The sequence below is a fragment of the Chiloscyllium plagiosum genome, unplaced genomic scaffold, assembly GCF_037043375.1.
Source record: "Chiloscyllium plagiosum isolate Xiang-an unplaced genomic scaffold, Cpla_swu_hap1 HiC_scaffold_12, whole genome shotgun sequence".
NCBI classification, from domain to species: domain Eukaryota; kingdom Metazoa; phylum Chordata; class Chondrichthyes; order Orectolobiformes; family Hemiscylliidae; genus Chiloscyllium; species Chiloscyllium plagiosum.
Window position 1 is genome coordinate 37,494,665 of NW_028270150.1, and position 17,614 is coordinate 37,512,278.

The 17,614-nt window shown below is 41.3% G+C and overlaps 1 protein-coding gene across 2 annotated transcripts in view; it reads right to left on the bottom strand.

The window, feature by feature from the left end:
- The window catches only part of zbtb11 (zinc finger and BTB domain containing 11), a 37,626-nt gene that overhangs the window by 8,789 nt on the left and 11,223 nt on the right, over nt 1-17,614 (bottom strand). For both annotated transcript variants that reach the window (XM_043701112.2, XM_043701113.2), the window contains exons 5-8: nt 16,940-17,116; nt 14,164-14,370; nt 5,575-5,719; nt 3,338-3,455 (exon numbers count right to left, since the gene is read on the bottom strand). In XM_043701112.2, coding sequence (XP_043557047.2) covers nt 3,338-3,455; nt 5,575-5,719; nt 14,164-14,370; nt 16,940-17,116 — 647 coding nt within the window. The remainder of the gene's footprint in view (nt 1-3,337; nt 3,456-5,574; nt 5,720-14,163; nt 14,371-16,939; nt 17,117-17,614) is intronic.

The window sequence follows — 17,614 nt, forward strand, 5'->3', positions numbered from 1 at the left end:
TAATTTGGGAAGTTGGATTCAAAATTGGCTTCGTAGTGGTAGGCAGAGGGTGGTGGTAGAAGTGTAACTGGAGGCCTGTGTCCATTTGCATACCACAAGGATCAGTGCTGGTCCCTTAATGTTTGTGATGGGCATGATGATATGTTTGCAGATGACATTAAGATTGGTAAAAGGCATGAAGGTAGACACGAAACAGCATTAAGATAGACAAGTCCCCAGATCAGGATAGGATCTAGCCCAAGTTACTGAGGGAAGTAAGGAAATAGCTGAGGCTTTAACAGATATCTTTGCAGCATCCTTGAATATGGGTGAGGTCCCCTTGTTTAAGAAGGGTAGCAGAGATACTCCAGGTAATTATAGATCAGTGAGCCTGATGTCAGTGTTAGGGAAGCTGCTGGAGACGATACTGAGGGATAGGGTCTATTTCCATTTGGAAGGAAATATGCTTATCAGTAATGGGCAGCAGGGTTTTGTGCAGGAAAGGTTATGTCTTACAAACCTAATAGAATTCTTTGAGGAGGTGACAAAGTTGATTGATAGGGGAAGAGCTGTACATGTCATATAAAGATGGACTTCAGTAAGGTGTTTGATAAGGTTCCCCATGGTAGGCTGATGGAGAAGGTAAAGTCACATGGGGTCCAGGTGTTCTAGCTAGAAGAATAGAGAACTGGCTGGGCAACAGGAGACAGAGAGTAGTAGTGGAAGGGAGTTTCTCAAAATGGAGACCTTGACCAGTGGTGTTCCACAGGGATCCGTGCTAGAACCACTGTTGTTTGTGATATATAAATGATTTCGAGGAAGGTATCGGTTGCCTGAGTAGCAAGTTTGCAGATGACACCAAGATTGGTGGAGTAGCAGATAGTGAAGGGGACTGTCAGAGAATACAGCAGAATATAGATACAATGAAAAGTTTAGATTAGATTCCCTACAGTATGGAAACTGGCCAATTGGCCCAACAAGTCCACATCGACCCTCTGAAGAGTAACACACCCAGACCCACTTCCTTCTGACTAATACACGTAACACTATGGACGATTTAGCACCAATTCACCGAACTTGGACATCTTTGGAGTGTGGGAGGAAACCCACACAGACACGGGGAAAATTGGAAAGCTCCGCACAGACAGCTGGAATCAAACCCGAGGCCCTGGTGCTGTGAGGTAGCAGTGCTAACCACTGTGCCACCCCTAAGTTGCCAGCCAAAATGGTAGAGGCAGGAAGGATCGTGTCATTTAAGATGTATCTAGTTTGGCAGAGAAATGGCAGATGAGACTTCAATCCAGGCAAATGCAAGGTTATGCATTTTGGAAGATCCAATTCAAGAGCGAACGATACAGTAAATGGAAAAATCCTGGGGAAAGTTGACATACAGACATCTAGGTGTTCGGGTCCATTGTTCCCTGAAGGTAGCAACGCAGGTCAGTAAAGTGTCCAAGATGGCATACAGCCATGCTTTCCTTCATTGGACAGGGTATTGAGTACAAGAGTTGATAGGTCACGTTACAGTTGTATAGGACTTTGGTTCAGCCGCATTTGGAATACTGCATACAGTTCTAGTTGCCACATTACCAAAAGGATATGGATACTTTGGAGAGGGTGCTAAGGAGGTTCACCAGGATGTTGCCCGGTATTGAGGGCGCTAGCTATGAAGACAGGTTGAATAGTTTAGGATTATTTTCATTAGAAAGGAGGTGGTTGAGGGGGAACCTGATTGAGGTCTACAAAATCATGACAGGTATAGACAGGGTGGATAGCAAAAAGCTTTTTCTCAAGTGCGAACTCAATTACATGGGGTCACAAGTTCAAAGTGAAAGGGGAAAGGTTTAGGGGGAGATATGCGTGGAAAGTTCTTTATGCAGGGGGTGGTAGGGGCCTAGAACGCGTTGCCAGTGGAGGTGGTAGAGGCGGGAATGATAGCGTTATTTAAGATGTATCTAGATACATGAATGGGCAGGAAGCAAAGGGATACAGCTCTTTAGATAATAGGCGGCAGGTTTAGATAGAGGATCTGGATTGGCGCAGGTTTCGAGGGCTGAAGGGCTTGTTCCTGAGCTGTAATTTTCTGTGTGTTGACCGAGTGACTAGTAGTGAGGTCTTAAGTTTTAGGAATATCCCACCCTGAGCCTTCAGCATTCCCCCCCACCCCAATCTATTTCCGTAACCCATACTTATCCTGGTTAAGGCAACTAGCCTGCACATACCTGGACAATGTGGGCAATTTTGGGCAGCACAGTGGCTCAGTGGTTACCACCGCTACCTCAGCTCCAGAGGCCTGGATATAATTCCAACCTCAGATCTCTGCCTGTGTGAAGTTTGTACATTCTCTCCACGTCTGCGTGGGTTTCCTCTGGGTGCTCAAGTTTCCTCCCATGATCCAAACATATATGTACTGGTTATATCAAATGGGCGTGCTAAATTGCTCACAGTGCGCTGGGAGAGTGTAGGGGGGTGGGCTGCTTTTTTGAGGGGTGCTATGGACTCAATGGGCCGAATGGCGTGCTTCCACATTGTAGTGATTCCATGATTCTATGACTTTAGCATGAACACTCCTCCTAACCTGCACATTTTTCAACTTTTACCCAGAGGGTGGTAAGAATGTGGAATGCACTATCTTGGAGTGCAGCAGATTTAGGAAACCTGAATATTTAAAAAAAAAAAATGGATGAGTACTTAAAGTCTCATGTTCAAGGTGATGGGCCATGTACTGGAAAGTGGGATTCATGTAGATAGTCAGCACAGGTTTGATGGTCCAAAAGTGCCTCTTTTGTGCTGTATTACCCAATGATGCTAAGAATTCAAGCAAAGATGCACTTGGATTGTAATTCTTGAGGTTCAGAACATCTCAAATCTAAAATTGGATTAGTATAAAGCCAGGCCTGAGGTCACGCTTGCCTAATTTTCACAAAGTAACAATTAAATACTGTATAACCGATCATTTTGCAGGGCAAATTCACCATTACACACATTAAAAGGTATTGTACTTGGTCAGTAATGTGAATGGCATCATCTGCACTTTATAAGTCCATTCAACAGAATGAAAACAGGTAGTTTCTCTGAATGTGAATTAAACAAATTATCCCAGCCATGAAAGCAAAGTCAGCTCTATAGAAATGCAAGTTGTAACTAGTGGTTGCTGGCCAGTGAAGAGCAACGATGTTAAACAAATTTATTTTTTAAGTGCAAATATTACACATTAAATATTTATGTCAAGTGTTATACATTCAAGTCTTCAGACTTTTTATTCCAGTCAATGTGGAACTTCTTGGTATTCATTTTTTTCTAATATACTTTCAATTGCATAACAAGTATATTTTAAAAATTCATTTTTCCAACTTACTGGGTGCATTGAAAGTTTCTGACTTCTGGCTTTGGCAAATGTCTTTTTAAGTGCTTGCTAAGACCAGAGGCGCGCTTGAAACATTTTCCACAAGTTGAACAGAGGTATTTAGATTCACCTGAAATAATTAAAACAACATACCTTGCAAAACTTAAAGAATGCCTTTAAAACACAAATCTACAAATGTTATAATGAATACATCTACACAAACAGTAAACATATTTAATCAAATGTTCATGGAACATCCTTCAGTTTTCTAAGAAAGTGATTAAGAGGATAGGAAAATCAAGGATAAATACTTATCATTCAAATATTTTCCTAGTTTTGTTCTACCACATTTATGCAGTACTTTAAATGAAATGTTCCAAATAAAGAAAATAGAAACAAGCCACAAAGGGGGTTTTAACTGGAGATTGACTGAGATAGGATGGAAGTAATCAAGAGTAGATAATCCTCATGAAGGACAGGACATAGGGTTGCAAGTTCAGATTGAGGTTGCAGTCTGGTTTAATGAGGCAATTAGCGGAAGCGTGATGGGAGTCAACAGCAAAAAGTGTTGAAAAAAATAAAAGCAAATTACTGCGGATGCTGGAGTCTGAAACCAAAAAAAAAGAGAAAATGCTGGAAAATCTCAGCAAGTCTGGCAGCATCTGTAAGGAGAGAAAAGAGCTGACGTTTCGAGTCTAACTGACCCTTTGTCAAAGCTGAAAGTGTTGAGTTGATTTTGTAGAAGAGCAAAATGTCAGCTTCAGTCTTCCCAATCTCAAAACCTCTCCATTTCTCTCTTCCTGCAAAATCTCCTAAAAGTTCAACTTTGCGACCATGGAGAGTTCAAGAAGCATAATGGAATACAATCAACTTACCTGTAAAGTTGAAAACCTGAACAAGCAAGTGCTGTCAAGGAACACATGTAGGTGAGGACGTGGTGGGGTAGGGATCCTTGACACACTGAGAAGAAAATTATGCAAAGGTGGGAAGGGAATCTGTTCCATAAAGCGGAGGACAGGAATTAGAGGACAATGATGCAATCAACTATGTTGAAGCCGGATAAGGATAATTCATTACTGGTCTACAACAACAGATCCATACAACTTCTTTAACATAGTAAATCACTCAAGATGCTTCACAGGAGTGGTAGCAAATAAACTCTCTGTGTGGGTTTCCCGGTGCTCCGGTTCCTCCCACAGTGCAAAGATGTGCAGGTCAGGTGGATTGGCCATGCTAAAATTGCCCATTTAGTGTCTAGGTGGATTAGCCACAGAAAATACAAGGTTACAGGGATAGAGGAGGGGTTGTGTCTGGGTGGAATGCTCTTTGGAGGGTCAGGGTGGACTCGATGGACTGAATTGCCTACTTTTGCACTGTAGGGATCCCATGATTCGATGAAAATTGTTTACTGAGCCATATAACTGGATATTAAGATATATGAGCAAAGGCTTGGTTGAATAGGTAAGGAGCCTCAAAGAAAAATGTAGAGGGGTTTAGGGAGAAAATTCCAGAGTTCTGTGCCAAATGGATTCCTTCTATATAATAAATGTTTCTATGTTATCGGAACATAGGAACAGGAATTAGCCCCTTGAGCCTATTCTACCATTCAATGACATCATGGCTGATCTGTGACCTAACTCCATATACCTGCCTTTAGCCAATATCCTTCAATGCATTAGCTTAAAAAAAAAGAAATCTCAGATTTAAAAGTAATAACTGACCTACCATCAACTGCCATTTGTGGAAGACAGTTCCAAATATCTATCATCCTTTGAGTGTGCAAATGTTTTCTAACATATCTCTTGCACAGTCTAAAAATTAAGACCAGATCATGCTCCCTAATTCCAGAGTCCCAAATCCGTGGAAATAATTATCTATATTTATCCTGTCTTTTTCTGATTATATTTTGAAGACTTTGATCAGATCATCCCTTAGCCTTCTAAATTCTAGTGTAAACAGACCAATTTGTATAATTTCCTCAGATAACTTAACCCCTGGTATCAAGATGTTCTTGCAAACCCATCCTGTATTCCTTCCAAGGCCAATATATCCTTCCTAAGGTGTAATGGCACCCAGATCTACTCAAAGTACTCCAAGTGGAGTCGAACCAGGATTTCTGCACTTGTTCGTGTCACTCTGAGACCTGAGTGTTACTGGCGAAATTACACTGGGACAGGAAAAACGAAATTGCTTATTCCCCAACATCTATCAACTGTAAACTGTTATGTATTTGAGCTTTATTACCTTACCTGTGTGAACGCTGTTGTGCTCCTGAAGACTGCGCTTTGTAGCAAACGATTTTTCACACACTTCACAACTGAATTCCCTTTTACCTTCATGATGAGCCATGTGTAGTCTTAAGCTATGTTTATAGCCAAATGTCTTTCCACATATCTACAGAAAGGAGAACGTAAAAATACCAGTATATTTATGTCTGTTTCACAACAGAATATGCTGCAGTTAGGTCCTGAAAACAGTGACTGGGTTACCACCAAATGGCTATTGCACACTTTCTGGCATTTCATTTAACCAACCATTATTTATATTTCAGAAAACATCTCTGGGACATACGCACTAAACAACCCCACTGCCCTGTGGCCGAACACTTCAACTCACCCTCCCACTCCGCTAAGAATATGCAGGTCCTCGGGCCTCCACTCCTGCCAGATTCTAGCCACCCAACGTCTGGAGGAAGAATACCTCATCTTCTGCCTTGGGACCCTCCAACCACATGGGATCAAAGTTAATTTCACCAGTATTCTCATTTCCCCTCCCAGATTCAACCTTCCAATGTGGCACTGCCCTCTTGAACTGTCCTACCTGTCCATCTTTGTTCCCACCTATCCGTGCCACCCTCTGCTCCAACCTATCACCATCATCCTCCACCTTCATCTACCTATTGCATTCCGAGCTACATTCCCCCTAGCCCCACCTCTCTCCCATTTATCTCTCAGCATCCCCCACATTCCTCATTAAGAGCTTATGCTTGAAACATTGACCCTCCTGCCCCTTGGATGCTGCCTGACTGGCTGTACTTTTCCACCACTGCATTTTTTGACAACCATTATTGACACTCAGGTCAAACCTGATCCTATTCTCACCCAATGGCTGTATTGATCACTGTACAGTAATCAGAAGAGGGAATCCTGATATTTTTCCTTCCATCACACAGTGGTGCTATGGCCAAATGTAATACTTTTACTTGATTCTCAGCTGAGACCATATAACCAATAGAGACCAGAAATCAAGCGAGGATTGGAGAAATATTGTGTTATACATATGGATAGAAAAGGAGGCAAGATAGGAGGGGGGAGTGGCATTTTTGATAAGGGATAGCATTACAGCTGTGCTGAGGGAGGATATTCCCGGAAATACATCCAGGAACGTTATTTGGGTGGAACTGAGAAAGAAGAAAGGGATGATCACCATATTGGGATTGTATTATAGACCCCCTAATAGTCAGAGGGAAATTGAGAAACAAACTTGTAAGGAGATCTCAGCTATCTGTAAGAATAATAGGGTAGTTATGGTAGGGGATTTTAACTTTCCAAACATAGACAGGGACTGCCATAGTGTTAAAGGTTTAGTTGCAGAGGAATTGCTTAAGTGCGTACAAGACAATTTTCTGATTCAGTATGTGGATGTACCCACTAGAGAAGGTGCAAAACTTGACCTACTCTTGGGAAATAAGGCAGGGCAGGTGTCTGACGTGGCAGTGGGGGAGCACTTTGGTGCCAGTAACCATAATTCTATTAGATTTAAAATAGTGATGGAAAAGGATAGACCAGATCTAAAAGTTGAAGTTCTAAATTGGAGAAAGGCTAATTTTGACGGTATTAGGCGAGAACTTTCAAAAGCTGATTGGGGGCAGATGTTCGCAGGTAAAGGAACGGTTGGAAAATGGGAAGCCTTCAGAAATGAGATAACAAGAATTCTGAGAAAGTATATTCCTGTCAGGGTGAAAGGAAAGGCTGGTAGGTATAGGGAATGCTGGATGACTAAAGGAATTGAGGATTTGGTTAAGAAAAAGAAGGAAGCATAGGTCAGGTATAGACAGGATAGATCGAGTGAATCCTTAGAAAAGTATAAAGGAAGTAGGAGTATACTTAAGAGGGAAATCAGGAGGGCAAAACGGGGTTATGATATAGCTTTGGCAAATAGAATTAAGGAGAATCCAAAGGGTTTTTAAAAATATATTCAAGGACAAAAGGGTAACTAGGGAGAGAATAGGGCTCCTTTTTTACCTCCTCAAAGATCAGCAAGGCAGCCTTTGTGTGGAGCCACAGATAATGGGGGAGATACTAAATGAATATTTTGCAGCAGTATTTATTGTGGAAAAGGATATGGAAGATATAGACTGTAGGGAAATAGATGGTGACATCTTGCAACATATCCAGATTACAGAAGAGGAAGTACTGGATGTCTCAAAACGGGTAAAGGTGGATAAATCCCCTGGACCTGATCAGGTGTACCTGAGAACTCTGTGGGAAGCCAGAGAAGTGATTGCTGGGCCTCTTGCGGAGATATTTGTATCATCGATAGTCACAGGTGAAGTGCCGGAAGACTGGAGGTTGTCAAACATGGTGCCACTGTTTGAGAAGGGCGGTAAAGACAAGCCAGGGAACTATAGACCGGTGAGCCTGACCTTGGTGGTGGGCAAGTTGTTGGAGGGAATCCTGAGGGACAGGATGTACACATATTTGGAAAAGCAAGGACTGATTAGGGATAGTCAACGTGGCTTTGTGCGTGGGAAATCATGAATCACAAACTTGATTGAGTTTTTTAAAGAAGTAACAAAGAGGATTGATGAGGGCAGAACAGTAGATGTGATCTATATGGACTTCAGTAAGGCGTTCAACAAGTTCCCCATGGGAGACTGATTAGCAAGGTTAGATCTCATGCAATACAGGGAGAACTAGCCATTTGGATACAGAACTGGCTCAAATGTAGAAGACAGAGGGTGGTGGTGGAGGGTTGTTTTTCAGACTGGAGGCCTGTCACCAGTGGAGTGCCACAAGAATCGGTGCTGGGTCCTCTACTTTTTGTCATTTATGTAAATGATTTGGATGTGAGCATAAGAGGTACAGTTAGTAAGTTTGCACATGACACCAAAATTGGAGTGTAGTGGACAGCGAAGAGGGTTACCTCAGATTACAACAGGATCTGGACCAGATAGGCCAATGGGCTGAGAAGTGGTAGATGGAGTTTAATTCAGATAAATGCGAGGTGCTGCATTTTGGGAAAGCAAATCTTAGCAGGACTTATACACTTAACGGTAAGGTCCAAGGGAGTGTTGCTGAACAAAGAGACCTTGAAAGTGGAGTCGCAGGTAGATAGGATAGTGAAGAAGGCGTTTGGTATGCTTTCTTTTATTGGTCAGAGTATTGAGTACAGGAGTTGGGAGGTCATGTTGCGGCTGTACAGGACATTGGATAGGCCACTATTGGAATATCGTGTGCAATTCTGGTCTCCTTCCTATCGGAAAGATGTTGTGAAACTTGAAAGGGTTCAGAAAAGATTTACAAGGATGTTGCCAGGATTGGAGGATTTGAGCTATAGGGAGAGGCTGAACAGGCTGGGGCTGTTATCCCTGGAGCGTTGGAGGCTGGGGGGTAACCTTATAGAGGTTTACAAAATTATGAGGGGCATGGATAGGATAAATAGGCAAAGTCTTTTCCCTGGGGTCGGGGAGTCCAGAACTAGAGGGCATAGGTTTAGGATGAGAGGGGAAAGATATAGAGACCTAAGGGGCAACTTTTTCACGCAGAGGATGGTATGTGTATGGAATGAACTGCCAGAGGAAGTGGTGGAGGCTGGTACAATTGCTACATTTAAAAGGCACCTGGATGGGTATATGAATAGGAAGGGTTTGGAGGTGCTGGCAGGTGGGACTTGATTGTGTTGGGATATCTGGTCGGCATGGACGGGTTGGACTGAAGGGTCTATTTCCATGCTGTACATCTCTATGACGTATCTTTACTAACTCACTCACTAGCTCGCTATATTCATTCCACGTTCCTATTCATTCATTCATAACGCTTGACTAACCCATTGGACTATAACGTTTTCACTCATTCACACATAATACTGCATTTTTGTAGTGCATTTTACTATTCCAGGTGAACTAAATTAAAACATTCCTTCCAAACCATTACTGCTCCTTCACACCTTCAACCCTTATTATTTACATCAAAATCTGCTTCTGAATAAATATCAAAGACTACTAACCTATTCAGAAACAATATCGTCAGTGCCATACTATCTCCATGACACACCCAAATCTATGAAAAGATTATAATATTAATCAGCCCTTAACAACCGTCTCTCAGGAACTGAACAGTTTCCCCAACTAGTATGTATTTGTTAAATACATATTAAACAGGGCCGCTAAACTTACTATTAAAAAAGTGCTTCTGTTAAACTGCATGAATGAAACTCACACCTGCAAATGGTAAACAAATCTCACAACCCAGCTGTAGTAATCAGTTCAATATTATAACGCTGCTGTCACTTTAACAAGGTTATTTTATCCTTGAGTTTTTTCAAAACAGGGTGCTGAAATGTCTGGGAATGTCTACTTTAACAATGGCAGCAGAGTGGCCAGTTCAGGTTTTTTTCTGGTTTAGATGTAGCAAGACAAGCTGCTGATGGCTGTAGTGGAAGCTGCTACAATGCAAAAAGGTTTCATGCTTCAGTAGATGATTCTTGACTGGTTTCTCTCTTTGAAATCTCTTCTGCATGTAAGAGACTGTGTTTGAATTTACCATTTGTCAAAGGGTGTGTTTATGGGATGTTACGGGAATTGGAACAGCTCCTTAGTTAAGTAGCTGTATCGAGTCTGTTCTGTTATTCTAAATTCTGTTTTCTTTTGGTCATGTTTCAACTGTAGTGTTTAAATAAATTCTGTTTTGCTTAAAGCAGAGTGGTTTGACCAGATGCACCACACCTGGAATATCCACTTCATATCTGCCATTAAAATAAGAAAAAGTTAATGTCTTGGCTACCTTCTTAAAATACTTTGAGGGGGTCTGTCCTGGTTCATAATAATATCCTTTATTTATTTTATTATGTATAATTTCTAATTTATTTAGAACATCTAGGCCTAGGGACAAAAGGACTAATACCCCTTACTTATGCAAGCTCAGAACAGACAGACATTCTAATCCCATAAGAAGTAACAGCCATCATTTAACAAATGTTTAAACTATCTAGTGTTTCCAAGGACGTAAGTCACCCAAACCTTTGTGTACAATAGATAAAACAGTGTAACACCATCGTGATAAAATTTGAATATACTTAAGAACTGTTTATATCAAAGCTACTGTAAGAACTGTATTTCAGGATTCCATCACCACCTCAAACTGTGCTCCTGCAGTTGCTAAGTAAAAAGGCTACTTTCACCACCCATCGATTTTGATCGTTATTTGAACACGATCCCATAGATCCTTACCAATTTGTTTCACTCAAAGATGGAAGTTCTAATGATGGAAAACTGGGTTGAGTATTCATTTGGGGAAATTGAGTAATTTCTGCACCAATTTTTCTGTTTGGATTAATATCCTACATTTGCACATTTGTTTGGAGATGATGAGAATGACAGTCAGCTCTGCTTTGTCCAATGCCATCAGATGCAAATAATATCAACATTCAATAAGTAGTATATAAGAATTTGTGAACCATTCATGTCACATGAACTAAGTCTTCCATTCTTGGCTCTATTTTAAAATATACTTTGTCTGCTGATTACAAAGCAAACAGTATTATTTGCTTTATTTTGTTTACTTTTTAAAAATGGATCTGATTTGAAATCAGGAATTCCCTGGCTGTTCTCTGTTTGGCTTGTCCTATAATAGTAGTGTTGTCCCAGTCGAACTCATGTTGCTTGTCATCTGAGTGTGTGGCTAGACGTGATGGTACAGAGAACACCGAACGAAGAATTCACCACAAAGGTATACAGGAAAGCCACACACACAGACCAAGTCCTAAACTATGAAAGCAACCACCCCAACACACACAAAAGAAGTTGCATCAAGACACTGTTCAAAAGGGCCACAACACACTGCAGTACACCAGAACTGCAAAAAGAGGAAGAACAACATCTATACAATATATTCGCCAAAAACGGGTACCCCCGCAATTTAATCAACAGATGCCTAAGGGAAAGACAACAGAATGAGGACATGCCACAACCCAAAGGACTAGCCACACTACCATACATCAAGAGTATTTCCGAACTGACAGCCAGACTACTGCGACCACTAAGACTCATAACAGCACACAAACCAACAGCCACTCTCAGACAACAACTCACCAGGACCGAAGGACCCGATACCCAGCATGAGCAAAACCAATGTAGTGTACAAAGTCCCATGCAAGGACTGCACAAAACACTACATAGGACAAACAGGAAGACAGCTAATGATCCGCATCCATGAACACCAACTAGCCACGAAACAACATGACCAGCTATCCTTAGTAGATTAGATTAGATTAGATTACTTAGATTAGATTACTTACAGTGTGGAAACAGGCCCTTCGGCCCAACAAGTCCACACCGACCCGCCGAAGCGCAACCCATCCATTTCCCCTACATTTACCCCTTTACCTAACACTACAGGCAATTTTGCATGGCCAATTCACCTGACCTGTACATCTTTGGACTGTGGGAGGAAACCGGAGCACACGGAGAAAACCCACGCAGACATGGGAAGAATATGCAAACTCCACACAGTCAGTTGCCTGAGTCGGGAATTGAACCCGGGTCTCTGGCGCTGTGAGGCAGCAGTGCTAACTACTGTGCCACCGTGCCGCCCACACACTCAACAAGCAACATGAGTTCGACAGTGTCTTGATGCAACTTCTTTTGTGGTTGCTTTCATAGTTTAGGACTTGGTCTGTGTGTGTGGCTTTCCTGTATACCTTTGTGGTGAATTCTCCGTTCGGTGTTCTCTGTACCATCGCATCTAGCCATACACTCAGATGACAAGCAACATTAGTTTGACTGGGACAACACTACTATTATAGGACAAGCCAAACAGAGAACAGCCAGGGAATTCCTAGAGGCATGGCACTCATCCACAGATTCAATCAATAAGCACATCGACCTTGACCCAATCTCCCGGCCACTGCAGCGGACAGCTGGAACGGACAACCGGAAGCGGCAGGTACAAATCACTATAAATGCCGGAGGAAACATCACAGAAGCGCTTCACAGGAGGCTCCCAAGTACTGAGGATGTCACCTAGACAGGGGATGAAATATCTGCAACACAAATTCCCAGCTCGGCGAACAGCACCACAATAAAGTGTCTAAGACGGCATATGGGATACCTGTCTTTATTAGCCAAGCAACAGACTTTAAGAGCAGAAAGGTGATGCTGAAACTGTATAACATGTTAGTTAGGCCACAACTAAAATACCTATGCAGTTCAGGAATTCACTTTATTCACAGGAAGGATGTGATAGCGATTTACCAGGATATTGTTCAGGCTGGAGAGTTGTAATTATGAAGAGAGATCAGATACACTGCAGTTGTTTTCACTGGAGTCAAGTCAAAAAGCAGGGCGCTGGAAAAGCACAGCAAGTTGTGCAGCATCCGCGGAGCAGCAGAGTCAACATTCTGGGCATAAGCCCTTCAGATTACTGATGAATGGCTTACGCCCAAAACATCGACGCTCCTGCTCCTCAGATGCTACCTGACCTGCTGTGCTTTTCCAGTACCATACTTTTCGACTCTCTCTCCAGCGTCTGCAGTCCTCTCTTCTCTTCCTTGGAGTAAAGGAGACTGAAGAGAGGGATATAAATTGGGTAGACAGGAAGTAACTTTGCTCCCTTGGTAGAGGGATCAATGACCGGGGGAATAGATTTAAGGTCAGAGGTAGGAAGTTTGGAAGGAATGTGAGGAAATCTTTTTCACTCAGAGGATGGTGGAATCTGGAACTTATTGCTTGCAATTGTGCTGGAGGGAGAAACCTTCATAACATCTAAGTGGTATTTAGATGTGCACTTGCAGTGCCAAGGAATATAAGGCTATATAAGGAATATAAGGCCAAGTGCTGGAAAATAGTACTAGAAGAGTGAGTTGCTTGTTTTTGACCGACGCAGATTCAGTGAGCTGAGGGCCTTTTTCTACGCTGTTGACCTATGTGCCAATGAATTTGTGTCATCAGAACTAGGGTAATCATGCCTGTAATTATATTTTAAGTTTAACTTACTTCCATCATTCACCTGATATGTGGTATAAATAGTGTATATAATAAGTTGAAAAATATCAGTACGATGACAGTAATGAGACATTAGAATTCATGGAATAAATAAATATTACAGTAAATAATTATAAATATTTCAAAGCATACTTAAGTTCCTCATATACATAGCTGCGACATATATTCTTACTTTGTCAGAACAGAGTTTTTGTAATGCAAAATGATATTCTGCATGCAGCAGAATCACTGTCAACAGAATAATTTTTTTGTAGTTTTGCAGCATTTAACGTTACACAAATTTATTCAGTTGTGAAGGGTAGAACAAACATTGTTTACTGAGAAGGATATTCAATTAGAAAAAGCCATGGTAAAACGATCCGTTCTAATTACACAAGGGAGCTCAAAGCTGATTACTAACAAAATTGAGAAGCTCAGTGGCATAGTTCCTGGGCCAACAGTGATGACGTTAACTGTTTGTAATTTGAAATTAGTCCCTGGTTTCATGCCTCTCTCATTTCTTTTTCTCGACAACACCTATAATATGCATTTATATAATACTTTTAACAGAGAAGAATATCTAACCACATCTGAAAACTTAACTTTAAAACACAGCTAAATCACAATGAATTCTCACCTTGCACATATGTGGCTTCACACCTGTGTGTTTAAGCATATGAAGTCGTAAATTATAGGGTTTGGGTAATGTTTTTCCACAGATATCGCAGATAAACTGTCGTTTTGTCCTTCCTCCAGGACTCTCATCTATTTGCTCATTGTTCCGTTTGTGTCGTAGAAGATGAGACAGCAGAGAGGCTTTGTAAAGGAACTCCTTCTCACAGAGCTAAACCATGGGGAAAATAATGAACCAAGATTACTGTCATTGTAAAGTCTTGAAGGGGAGTGCAAGTTTCACCATTTGCCCAAATGTTACTGTTCAAGGGTCATATTGCAGCTGTACAGAACATTGGTTAGGCCACTTAGAGTCATAGACATGTACAGCTCAGAAACAGATCCTTCGGTCCAACTTGTCCATGCCAACCAGATATCCTAAATTAATCTAGTCCCATTTGCCAGCATGTGGCCCATATCCCTCTAAAGCATTCCCAGTCATGTACCCATCCAGAAGCTTTTTAAATGATGCAATTGTACCAGCTTCCACCACTTCCTCGGGCAGCTTATTCCATACAAACACTACCCTCTGCGTGAAAACATTGTCCCTTTGGTCCCTTTTAAAAATTTCCCCTCTCACTCTAAACCTATTCCCTAGGGAGTTCCAGACTCCCTAACTCCAGGAAAAAGACATTGACTATTTACCAAATCCATGCCCCTCATGACTTTAAAAATCTCTGTAAGATCACCCTTCAGCCTCTGACACTCCAGGGAAAACAGCTCCAGCCTATTCAGCCTCTCCCCATAGCTCAAGTCATCTAACCCTAGTAACATCCTTGTAAATCTTTTCTGAACTCTTTAAAGTTTCACAATATCCATCCTATAGCAGGGAGACCAGAATTGCACACAATATTCCAAAAGTAGCTGAACCAATGTCTTGTACAGCCGTAACATGACCTCCCAACTCCTGTACTCAATGCTCTGACCAATAAACGAAAACATACTAAACACCTCCTTCATAATCCTATTTAAATTAGACTCAATTTTCAAGAAACTATGAACCTGTATTCAAAGGTCTCTTTGTTCAGCAACATTCCCTTGGACCTTACCATTAAGTGTATAAGCCCTGCTAAGATTTGCTTTCCCAAAAATCAGCACCTCACACTTATCTGAATTAAACTCCATCTGCCACTTCTCAGCCTGTTGGCACATCTGATCAAGATCCTGTTGTAATCTGAGGTAACCCTCTTCGCTGTCCACTACACCTCTAATTTTGGTGTCACCTGCAAACTTACTAACTCTACCTCTTATGCTCGCATCTAAATCATTTATACAAGTGACAAAAAGTAGTGAACCCAGCACTGATCCTTGTGGCACTCCATTGGTCACATGCCTCCAGTCTGAAAAACAACCCTCCACCACCACCCTCTGTCTTTTGCTCTCCTGATTTCTCTCTTAAGTATACTTTTGGAATACTGCGTGCAATTCTGGTCTCCTTCCTAACGGAAGGATGTTGTGAAACTTGAAAGGATTCAGAAAAAATTTACAAGGATGTTACCAGGGTTGGAGGATTTGTGCTATAGGGAGAGATTGAAATAGCTGGGGCTTTTTTCCCTGGAGCATCGGAGGCTGAGGGGTGACCTTATAGAGGTTTTATAAACACATGAGGGGCACGGATAGGATAAACAGACAAAGTCTTTTCCCTGGAGTGGGAAGATTTATGGTGAGAAGGGAAAGATATAAAAGAGACCTAAGGGGCAACATTTTCACTCAGAGGGTGTACATGTATGGAATGAGCTGCCAGAGTAAGTGGTGGAGGCTAGTACAATTGCAACATTTTAAAGGCATCTAGATGGGTATGTGAATAGGAAGGGTTTGGAGGGATATGAGCGGGGTGCTGGCAGTTGGGACTCAATTGGGTTGGGATATCTGGTCGGCATGGACGAGTTGGACCGAAGGGTCTGTTTTCGTGCTGTATATCTCTATGACTCTAAGTTTGTTCCTTTTTTCCATCTTTCCTCCTTTCAAGAATGGATTGCACCTCCAGAAAGATCAATAATCTTTTGATACCAAATTCAAGTGGCCATTCTTTACTAGTGGACATGAAGTGTGAGAGTAGGAAGACATCAGAGACAAATCTAGTCACTGATATTAACACATATGACCAACTATGTTAAGACAGACACACAAAGAGCTGCAGGTGCTGGAAATGAGAGTGCTGAAGCAAGACAGCAGGTCTGTACAGAGAAAAGCAGAGTTAATGTTTTGGATCCAGTAAACCATTGGACTTGAAATGTTAATTTTGTTTTTCTCTCTACAGATATTTGCAGGCCTGCTTTGTTTTTTTTTCCAGTACACACTGTTTTTGTTCCAGGTTAAGAAAAGTTAAATCAGTACAAACTAGGTCTAGATCTTTATGGATTATGACCACAACAAGCTATGAATTCCATTGCTAAGCCATTAACAAAACTTAACTTTTGATTTTTCTAATTTGAAATATCTCCTTAGGTCTTCCTCTTTCTTGCCATTCCCAAGGCAGATTTTGTGTAACAGGATATAACAACTAATTGGTGCAAAATGCACCTTTTATTGCAGTGCTGTCAAGTTAACAATAATTACATCAAATTGCCAGCTCCATTGGACTGAGAACAGTAAAGTTATTTTACAACTTTATTCTGAGTCTAGAATTTGATTTCAGTGTACATATACATTACACAAAAACTAAAATAACTGGCCCTATTAGAAACATAAAACAATTAGGGAATATTTCACTTGATTTCTCAATTCCTCAGAATTCTTACCGGACATTTAAATTCTTTGGTTCTATTGTGGGTCATGATGTGCATCATCAAAGTATAACGTTTTGGGAATGCCTTTCCACATTCATTACATTTATGTTCCATTTCTACATCATCTCCTTCCATTGGGGTTCGTTTTGGTTGCATTTTTCTTCCTCTCTTCACCAACTTCTGGGCAACCTGTGGAGGAAATAATGTAGCATTTTTGAATTAAGTACAGAGACCAGTAAAGCAGTCGTACGGGTCATTTCATAAGCTTTTGAAGCACACTAATAATCTTTTCTTGAGATGACATACATTTTTATATACTTTACCTAGTACCTATTTTATTCAAGGCCAAGTATTATCTCTAGATGATTGCAGAAAGCTATTCCCAAGTCTATGGAATACTGCTCAGAATCTCCCCAGAGATGCTTGTAATAGCAGTCAGAGAATAAATTATGCTTTGTTTTGCAGGGAGAGATCTCTGCTGTTTGCTTGATGCTTCTTTGCAGCAACTTTGCTGAAAACTGGAAATCATTGACACAATAATCTAAAATGCCATCCATATCTAAAAAAGAATTGCTGAAAACAAAAATGGAGCTAGCTCGTTTTCATAATGGAAGAGGAAAACTGGTTTCAGCAGGATCAATCTTTTCTTCAGGACATGACCTGAATGCAGACTCTTTCATATTCGTT